The sequence below is a fragment of the Delphinus delphis genome, chromosome X (assembly GCF_949987515.2).
Source record: "Delphinus delphis chromosome X, mDelDel1.2, whole genome shotgun sequence".
NCBI classification, from domain to species: Eukaryota; Metazoa; Chordata; class Mammalia; order Artiodactyla; family Delphinidae; genus Delphinus; species Delphinus delphis.
The window spans coordinates 65,426,940-65,437,521 of NC_082704.1; the positions used below are offsets into that span (position 1 = coordinate 65,426,940).

Here is a 10,582-nt window from a genome sequence, read left to right on the forward strand (position 1 = left end):
AGGATACCCGGGTAAAACTGCAGAAGAATACAGAGGAGAGATGGGGAAGAGATGGCGTGGGGAGGTGGAAGGTGGGGAGGAGAGGTTGATTCCTCTTCCAGAAATATTTAGAGAAAGGTATAGCAACTCACTTTCTAGGAGCTGGAAAAGGTTACTGGATGATGATGAGGATGATGTTGATGATAATAATAATACCAACCCCTTCACAATTTACAAATGTCTTTCACATACAGAATCTCATGTGACCCTTCATAGTCCTATAAAAGTAAATACTGTCAATCTCACCATGAAGATGAGAACACTGAAGGCTTGAAAGGTTATATGACTTATTCAGGCTAACCAACTAAAAAGAGATGGTTTCTCTGGCCCTGTTTTGGACCCAAGGACCATGACTCTGGGTAGAGTAAGACGGGTGGTTAGAAGAGTATGTCATGTATCACAAGACTGTGAGACTTTTGTTTACTAAACCCTTTCTTGGTCCTCTCTTTTTATCCCTTAGTCATAAGGATGCCCTGAGGCTACAGGAATGGAAAACTCTGCAGCAGTCTTCCTTGGTAGCTGTGCTCCTCCCATCTTTAGTATGTATTAGGTGATATCTAAAGGCAGGAGTTCTGGTCTCATACTCTCTGGGTTCAAATCTTGGCTCTGCTATTATTTGCTATATGAGCTAAGCAAGCTACTTAACTTCTGTGCATCTTTCTCTTTATCTGTGAAATGGAGGAAATAATAGTACCTACCTCATAGAGTTGTTCAGAATTTAAATGGGTTGGTACATGTAAAGTGCTTAACATAATGCCTAGCACAGAATTAATTGCTAAATGCTAAATAAATGTTAGCAATTTCTATTGTTATTATTACTATTATTATTACTATTAGGGTGCTTGATGGAAGTAAGAAGCTAAATGTCAAAGAAATAACACTGTGGAAGAGCAGCTATCACTAGGCTGTATGCTTTGTGTCTTTTCCCCATAATAGGGAAAGCTTATAGGGAGTCATCTCCCTACTTTTACCCAGTCCTCTTGGGATCAGTGGCAACCCCACATGAGGGGCATGGGTGATGAACAGAAGAAGAGTTCTTTTCTTTGTGAGAAGCTCAGTTACCTAAACAAGTGACTGAACTTGTGACCTGAGTCTCATAGGCACCATGTTTTAAGCAACTGTGCTAATTGGCCCAGACAGACATCACACACCCAGCTATACACACGTACACACAGGTCTGGACACATGGGTGTATGCACATACCCTTCCAGCCTGGGTAAGAAGGTGGGTGGACAGATCCACAGAATAAATTAGACAAGGAGACTGTGTGGGGACTGCTAGTTTAGTGACATTTCCTTTCCTTTTTTCCCTTTAGCTGCATGGAAGCAGGGAAGCAACTAACCTGGGAGTTTTACTTCCTCCCTCTCCATCCTCACTGAAAGCACTTTTGACTCTAGTTAGGACATGGGTGTCTGTCTCCTCCCCCCTTCGACTCCTCTACAATCAATTCTGCAGTATTTTTTGGCAAGAAGAGAGATGATAGGGGCTCAAAAAAGAATGAAGAGTTCTATTCTATCGAGAACTGTTGAAGCTACTGAAAACCCATCTGAAGTCTCTGGAAGTTCAGTTGGCTGAGGAATTGAGGGACAACAATAGTGAGGATTTGAAGAGGGAGGGTGCAACTGACCAGGACATTTGTTGAATACTATTGAGTAAGACCTGCTACAATGCTATCTCTTTGACTGGGGTCCTGGGGCTGTGAAAAAAGGAGGTGTGGAAATGATGAAAAGGTTTCACAGCAGCTTTCTTACTGCAAAAATCCAGAGGTGATAGCTTCTACACTCTTGAGTGCTTCACAGGAAGTCACCCTTCCCCAAGAAAGTGGAGAATAAGAGAGGAGAAAGGGGAAAAGGGGAAAGATACTTCCACAGGATGTGTGGGAATGGGCCTGAGATCCAGTCTGGAGTGAGGCCTGTACAACATCCAAATCCCAGTTGTTCCTCTAATTGAATGAGGGAAAGAAGAGAGAACAATGCTGGGAGCAAAGGGATGGCGTATGAGCAGAGGTATTACAAATGCACTGTGAAAATAGGAGGAGCCAAGAAAATGTGTGGTTGGGACAGCCAGTTTTAGCCCTTCTTCTACCAACCCCAGAAACAAGCAAACAAGAGAACAGAGACAGACAAGACTTCCAGGGTGAAGAAGCATGTACTTCCTCAAGCCACCCAAGCAGGCCACATTCCCTACCCACAAAATAAGTGCCAAGTGATTTCACACTAGTAATCATTAGTACCTTGACTTCAAGGCAAATGATTAGACATCCCTAGGCTTAGTCCTCTGTCACCCTTAAACCAGGAGAGGGCTGGAGTATTCTAAACCCTCTTCCCAATAACCTTTGAATACCAAGAGGGATGCAGGATAAGGAGAGGATGGAAGCAGAAAGAAACTTACAATAAATGTTTCCAAGCCCCACTGTTGGGGAGTTGCAAAGAGTCCATGCCAAGAGGTACAATCCAGGCTGGCCATATTCCCTCCATCACTCTTACCTAACAAGTTTCCCAATCTGGGCCCTTTGCACTAGTCCGCCACAACCCCTACAGAAGCTTCTGTTACATTAAACCTAATTCTGTAAACAGATGAGAAAAGATGTTTTTCAGATAGAATACTCATAATCCATGGCTTGAGGTGTAGAGTGTGTATATGTGTGTGTGTGTGTGTGTGTGTGTGTGTGTGTGTGTGTGTGTGTGTGTGTTTTATGAATAAAGCTTTTTCTCTAAGGTTTACTCATTCAATTCCAGGTGAAATAATTCCTTTCAAAACAGGAAATCCCACTCCATCTTTCACACAATCTGAAAAGAATAAATGATTCTTTCAAAATGTAATAAAACAAAAAGATGTTGATGGGAAAGGCAGTATACCCTCCTGGGAAACTGGTCTGCTCAAAAGGTCCAGATGACATCCTTTATATATTTCTGTAAATGTTGATAGTCCATCTGTTTGTTTACTCTTCATGGCACTGCAGGAAATATTTCCAAAGCAAGTATAAATTCAGGGAAAAGGAGAGAGAGCTCTGTGCCTGCTACTTCAGTAGCCACACTCTCAGCTAAGCCCTGAGTGAAGCTGAAGTTGCCCAGAAATTGTGGATACTCAATATGGCCTTCTCTAGGATGGCAAGCAGCAGCCCTCTCATACCCACTACAAGGCAGCAGCCCTTAGCCAGCTATAAAGATGCCCTGTCTGAAGCCCCCTGAAGGAAAACACCGTATTGCACTTAGGAATCTTGGTTTACTCTTCTATCCTGAAGTAACAGAAAACCAAGATCATACTAATCATTTCTGAGAAATGAGAATGAGCTGTGGAAAATTAAGTTTCAGGAGAGGGGTCCAAACTGAGGCTTAAGGGAATGCTTGCAGTTTAATGCTTTTTAGAAGCAGGCTCAAATGCTGGGAAACAGCAGCATACAGAACTACTCTGCTAGCCTGCAGAAGGCCAAGTTAAGGGAATTCTCTTGGAGGCCCAATTCTATGCTAAGCAGGACATTCTGGGAGAAGCATTGTGGATCTGAAGTTGCCTTTACACACTGGGTTAAAAAAAAGTGGGTCTTTTCAACCACATCAGTACATATGAGTTAGCCCCATAGTCTTTTAATACACATGGAGAAATGATGTCTACATGGTTTTTCATTGCTTTCCCAATCTCCTCCCAACCCATCCACACCCTCATTCAGGCAGATTAACATGTTTCCATTTGTCTGAATGAGTCAAAATTTATGCCAAGTGAATAGTAAAGAATAAAATATCACATAATTTTAGAAGGATAGAACAGCAGAGCTAAGAAGTTTATCTAGTCAAACCCTTTCACTTTACAGATAGATAAACTGAGGTACAGAGAGGTAAAGTGCCTGCTCAAAGTCACAGAGTAAGTCAGGGGCACAAGGTTTCTAGCTCCTAGTCACTGCCTAGTTAGTATTACTGAGATCACCAGCCCATTGGGATCCATATTTAGACTTAGAATGAGCACTCGAGGCTACTGGACAGTGAGCTAGGGATCCAACTTCAATTGGCTACTCCAGCTCAAACAAGCATCCCCCTGGTTGGCTTCCAAGTACCCCAACCTCTCCTCCTCATCCCCTCCGGTATGAGTCAAGGTCTCAGTTTGGGACCCAGCTTGGTTGGAGAGGAGTCAGAGGAGTGACTTGAAAGATGCCTGGCCAATGGCCCTGTGACCCAAAGCGCCATAGCAGGCTCCGAGCCAACCTTCTCTGGACAGTAAGCAAAAGCCTTCAGCCAAAGGCAAGACATTGGCAGATTTGCTCAAAAGACGCCTGGCTCTCAAAGTCAGCAATTTAGTTGTCAGCCCAGTGAGACACTGAACTAAGCAATGAAAGCCCCTAAAATGGGGAAGAGAAAGATAGCTTAAACTGTCCCTGGCCCCATCTATCTTTGGGACTCTGCCCAAAGGCAGATTGTATCATTTATCCCATGCCTAGAAAATTATGTCTCCATCAGAGTGGCCCATGAGCCTGAACTATCTTGTGCCCAATAATGAACCTTCCTGACCATTATTACCCCTTTCCCCAGGTGGTGAGAGACACAGCTCCACCCTCCTCACCTGGGAGCCTACAAGGGTCATGCTTATAAACTGCCCAGGAAAAGATGCCTCCCATCATATATTATGGCTCAGTGCTAGACTGGCAGTCAAGGTGGAAAGTGCAGGGTACTGGGTTTACTCTGGAGCACGTTCAAAAAGACCTAAGCTTGGAGACAATGTTAAAAACTCTGACTTGTTCCGCCTTGTCTTCTGGACCCCCAACCCTAACCTTGCCCCAGCTCCAACTCATTTAGGGTTCCAGTAATGACCTGAGGCCTGCAATCAATGCTACCTTGCTCTTTCTTTCCTCCAAAATGCTTCCCTCTCATGCCAGGAAGCCATGATATACTTTCCACCAAATTGTTGGGTTGCCCATGTCCTGTTTGCTGCTTGGCCTGGGTTGGGGGAATTCCCAAATTTCCCACAAGCTCTACAAAAGTATAGGCTCATTTCTCTCTTGATTTTTTCCATTTTTCCCTAAATCGGACCTTGGTCACTTGCCTCCATCTCAAGAACCTTTTGTCTGCCAGTCATCCCAGGCCTAAGGCCCAGGGAAAGTTGGTTTCCTTTTCAAAATGGGTGAAGAGAAAGGACAAGATACATTGCCACCATAGAATTGTATGCACCACAGATTTCACAAAGACTGAACATTGCATGCTCTAGAATGGCCTGCATTCCACTTCCCTTCTACTCTCCATGGCTTTTTCACATGACCAGAGACCCCTCTGATGTGGAGTTAGCCCCCAGACATCAAAACAACCTTTCTCTGGGGCAGACTCACAATAGTCCCAGTCATCTGCAGAGCCTTATACCCATTAAGCCAATCAGCACAGCTTTAGGACTGTGGAGATATTAGGCCTAGCCAAAGAGAATTTGGGTTGTGGGGTGCCTCCAAATATTAAATTCATAGCTTTCTAGAGATGCAAGCCATGTCAGACGTTAATAGAAATGGACAATGCACCAACCTCCTTGACTGTGGGAGTGTATATTCTATGTTCCTCAGAATGGCTATTGGGCAAACACTGGCTGACAAACATCTTAGCAAGCTTCTACTGGCTTATTCTATCCCTTTGAGACACCAGTGCTGTGGCATAGGTAGCTGAGAAATTTTGAGTAAACTGCAGAAAGTGTGTGGAGACAGAGGCACATTTGGAATCTCAGGACCTGAATGGTTGCTTGGCAAAGCTGAGGGGCTCAAGAAAGGTAGTGGTGAGGATGAGATTTTCTAGGAACTCAGGAGTGTAGTGGGGTGTTCTTGACTTTTTTAAAAAAAAAACTGAGGTGTTTCCCAGAGTCTCCAGTATCAAAAATAACTTTCATGAATTCAAGACACATACAGTAAGGACCCAAGCCAAAGTAGTCTGTGACCCTGGGGACATACCAAATTCCTCTCTGTCCTTTCCTGACCTATACTCACCATAACTTAAACTGGTAACCCCAGCCCCTCAATGGATCTAGTCTGTGTCAGAACACACACCAGCCACACCTCTGCACAGCTCACTGCTACCCCCGCTTCCCAGCTGCACTGTGAGGTCTTGACCGGAAAGTCTCAGCCAGCCCTCCCCCTGAGTCCCCTATGATCACCTACTTTGAAGTTTGTTCCCCAGCAGTGAACCTCTTCCTGGTAAAATAGTGGTTTTTCCAAGTTTTATTACACACTCCTAAGGCCCCAGCTCTAGGCCTGCTCACATCACATGAAAGCCAGGGCCTAGCTTCAGCCCATCCCCCATTACCTCCCATGAAGTTTTACCCAGACTTTGCCACTGACCCCGAAGGCCAACAGCCTGCCTTTAACCACAAGGCAATGCTCAGCAGGTGCCCTCCAAGGTAACCTAGGCAACAGCCAGAGGCCCTACACTGGCTTCCTTCCCAAGAGCCCCTGAACTGCATCAAAGCAGGGAAAATGTAGTCCCGGGGTGAGTGTGACAGTGACCTTCCGCCCAAATGTTGTTCCACACAGTCAGGGACCCCCTCCACTCAAGCGTCAACGCAGCCTGGGCAGTCCTGAGATTGCCTTGGACAGCCATTGCCGCACACTTGAACTTTCAAGTGGGGCCCGCACACTAGAACACCGATGGATCACAAGGTCAGAGGCACCAAGAGTCCCAAAACCTCTTAAAGGGTAGCCTAGCAAACTAAAAAAAGAAAAAAGAGAGTCCTTGGTTGAGAGCCTAGGAGAGGCCCTCTAAGGGCTCAGGGAATCCACAGGTGGATGCCCCCAGAATTCAAGGTTTCTATTCACTAAATGATCCCCAGCCTCCCTCAAAGAGCAGCAGAAGTACGTGTTTGGGGGTGGAGAGAGGAGGGAACCCTTCAGTCCCAGGGCAACACTTATTCTGAGCTGCGTTTTAAAAAGCCACGTATTCTAAGCTGCAAACTTGCGGCGGGTCTCCAGTGGAGCTGTCCTGAGGAACCACAAGAGGGAGTGAGCCTTGAGGAAGACGGCATCCCAAGCCCCTCGGCTCGCTCCCGAGACTCCTCATGAGAACGGCTGAGGGGCTTCGCCGGCGGCTTGCTGAGAAAGCGGGATGGCTACTTTGACTTCTCCAAGTCCACAGGCAGGCTCAGGCTCAACGGGAGGAGCGCACAAGCCTGTGGTCCTGTGGCCGCGGAAGAGCGAGAGCTATGCCCCCAGCCCTGCTTGTCTTAGGGAAGAAGACCAAGTCAGCACCACACGAAGGCAGGAGGGGTGGAGGCCGGCATTCCGGCTAAAGACTAACGAGGCACCCAGCGGATAGCGGAGAGGCGCGGGGCGCCAGGCAGGGCAAGGCTGAGATTGGGGGCGGTGCGAAGTGAGCCTCAGGGCCCAGTCTGCCAGCCGCCTCACGCCTCTCTGGCAGGAGACCGCGGAGACTGCCTCCCTGCCTGCTTTGGGGTTCAGCTCAGAGGGCACAGAGATCCGCTCTTTCCCTCAGAGTGGCAGAGGACGGCCGGGCCCGGTTGGGCCGTAACCACGGCGGGCAAATAGACGCGCGCACACCCCCCACTCGCACTCCTTCCCTCCCTTCCTCTCTCTCCTGCAGATACACACGCCTGCCATGTGTTAGAGTCTTCGCTCAGTCACCAGGATTCCTAAAGTGTTTTTGACAGAAAACACCTCCGCTCCCCGTACAGGAACAGGGGCTGCTGCGGAGATCTGCGGTACAGTGTTTCTCTCAAAGTCCTCCCAACCTCCAAACTCTCTCCTCTCCCCATGTCTTCGCACTCCCCCCCAAAAAAAAAAACAAAAAACAAAAAAACCACAACATTCTGCAAATATTTTCCCCCAGTACACACGCTCAGAGTACTTTAAATAAACCCGAAAGGTGCGTCTGGATATGTCCCAGAGCAAAAAATTCATTCCTTGCGTATGATCAACGAAGGTCCCAGGTCCCACCCCCGGGACTTCTTGCGCCTAGTCTCCACAGCCGAGGTTGCCCAGAGCCCGGCAACCGGCGCTCTAGCAGCGCCACGGGCAAGGGGCAAGGGGGAGGAGTCCAAGCGGCGCGCTAGAGGGGTGCCTCGGACCAGGAGGTATAGGATCGGCGGCAGCCGGAGCGGACACCCTTGCCTAGAATGCCAGGTGGGGCGCGCGGAGCCGCTCACCTGCTTGGAACTCCACTTGGCGATTTTTCTCTCTTTCCTCCTGCAGCAACATGGAGTAGAGAATCCCGAAGGAGTTCTGGATGCCAAAGATGGAGCCGTTGCACCAGGTGGCAGCGAAGACCACCATCCAGCCGAAGCCACCTTCGGGGGGCTGGAAGCCGCGCGCGGTGCCGCGGGTCTCCACGGTGGGCGTGGGCTCGGGTTCGCGCACCGGCTCAGGCTCAAACTCCAGCTCCGGCAGTGGTGCAGGGTCCGGTAAGGGCTGGGGCTCCGGCTGGGGCTCTGGCTGGGGCTCGGGTGGGGGTACTGGCACGGGCTCGGGCTCGGGCTCCGGCTCCGGCTCCGGCTCGGGGCTACCCACACGCTCCTGCTGTTCCTGGTCTGCCTCCCGCCAGGGCCCCTTAGCTTCCTCGCTCGCCGGGCTTTGCAGCGCCATCGCGGCCGGGGGACTGTGGCTTCTCGGGCCGGAGGAGCCGCTGTGTGGCTGGTACTTGTTTCTGCTGCTGCTGCTCCAAGCGCTGCTACTGCTGCCTCCTCCTCCCGGCTCCGCGCCCCAGCTGGCCAGCCTGTCCCGAGACAGACAGTCCCTCGAGCCCTCTCCTCCTCCTCCCCCATCCCCCCTCCTCCTCTCCCCATGTCATCTCTCTCCTCCCCCTCCTCCTCCTCTCCCTTCCCCCCAACCTCTTCCTCCCTCAACAGGCAGCCGCTACAGCCTCTCTCTTCTCCCCAGCCCTTCCTCCTCCTCATACTCGCCTACCTACTCAATCCGCAGCTGTCTCCCTCAACTCCCTTTCCAAACTACTGAATTCTTTTCTCCTTGTCCAGAAGACCAGTAGAGGGATAGTTAAAATGGAAAAACGAGAGCATAAACTATCCTGTTCCTCTGCCCTCTCCTCCCTGCAGGCTCCAAACGAGCATTGATCAACCCAGAACCCCCAAGGAAGACCCCGCCTGTCCTTTGCTCCCACTCTCTCCTTTCTCACAAGTAGCCTGGAAGTGGGGTGGCCCCAGGGACCCCAGGACGAGAGGTGGCCCTTGAGAGACCCCACCCCGCCCTCAGTAGTGCCTATGCCCCCCCTTGGGTTTGAGGGGGACTTGGAAGGGACACCCAAGCTCGGACAGAGGGTGGGCACAGTCTTCTCGAGCCCGGAGGCTCAGCCCCCCACAGTCCTGCGCAACAGCCCCCCCATCCCCGTCTCTCCCCCTCCACCCCCGCCCTTCCCAGCAAATCCCTGGCGGGGCACGGATGGGAGGAGACGGCCCGGCAGCGAGGCCCGCCTCTCCGGGCAGTCAATCAGGGCTTTGTTTGCGCCAACCTGGAGCCCAGAGGAGCCGTAGAGGGCCGGGTCTGGGCCGGGGGCCGGGCCAGGTAGGGAGGGAGGTGCAGTGGCACCGGAGGGAGCCGGGCCCGGGCGGGGCGGGAGCTAGAGCTCAGCTCAGGCTCCTCCCGGCTCTCTGTCCCGCATTGGGGAACTGGGAGTCAGGGCCATGTCGAGCCGCCAGTTCGGGCAAGGGCCGCTCAGCCCGCAACATCCCAGCTGGGTTGGTCCCCCGGGCCTCCGCCGCGGCTTTTCGGGCGCTCGGGAACTCGGCCGAGGCGCTAGCGGAGGGATGTCTTCCCAGCACCCACCGCGCCCTTCCGCCCACCTCGGGCATAGAGACACAAGAATCCCGGTGAATGTCCCAGACTAAGGCCCTAACCCCGCGAGGGTAAGGGAGAGTTTGCTCCCTACGGAGTGCGCGGCTCTCGGGAGACGGGAGGGGTGATCTGCCCTGCGGGCGGCTGGGCTCCCTGACGCAGTGCACGGCTGTTTCCAGCCTCAGCCCTCGGGGCCGGCCCCAGCGATCCCGGGAAGCTCTGCCTCCCCTAAGGGCCCGCGCGTCTAATGCACTAATCATGAGTTCGTGGTGTGGTTACCAAGCTACTTCGCTCCCCACCAGCGGGCGGGCAAGCGCCAAGCCCTTTCTACCCAGCATCTCATTAACCTTCTTGCTGGGTGAAAAGACTGCATGGCAGGTGAAAATGCAGCTCAGGGCTGTGACATGCCCAGGAACACAGTCATTAAGCACCTGAACGCGGGCTGAGCTGAGCGGGAGGGTAGAGGTGTCCCAAGTAGCTTGCCATGCCGTGAAAGGAATCGGCCATAATTCACAAATCACGGGGGCCATGCCAGTCAGCAAAGCAGGCATTGCTAGAGGAATAGAGCATTCCCTTATTGCCCGGAGGTGAGTATTTTTATCACCTGCTTTTTCCAAGCAGGAAGGCAGAGGCTCAACGAAATCAAGGCGTTTATTAGCCGAAGGTCCTGGGAAAAGTCAAGTACAAGGTGGAATTCAAGGCAAAGCCTCGTGCTCCCTGAGCTTCACCACAGGCGGCTGGGGCTTGGTGCTCCCCGGAAGAGGGACAGAGGAAGGAAAGGCAGGATGT

General features: G+C 51.2%; 1 protein-coding gene across 1 annotated transcript in view; it reads right to left on the reverse strand.

Annotated features, from left to right (window-relative positions):
- Window positions 1–9,482, reverse strand: part of SLC16A2 (solute carrier family 16 member 2) — a 119,369-nt gene extending 109,887 nt beyond the window's left edge. The window contains exons 1-2 of the mRNA XM_060002968.1: window positions 9,471–9,482; window positions 8,155–8,720 (exon numbers count right to left, since the gene is read on the reverse strand). Coding sequence (XP_059858951.1) covers window positions 8,155–8,590 — 436 coding nt within the window. The 5' untranslated portion in view covers window positions 8,591–8,720; window positions 9,471–9,482. The remainder of the gene's footprint in view (window positions 1–8,154; window positions 8,721–9,470) is intronic.
- Window positions 9,483–10,582: the final 1,100 nt, after the last annotated feature.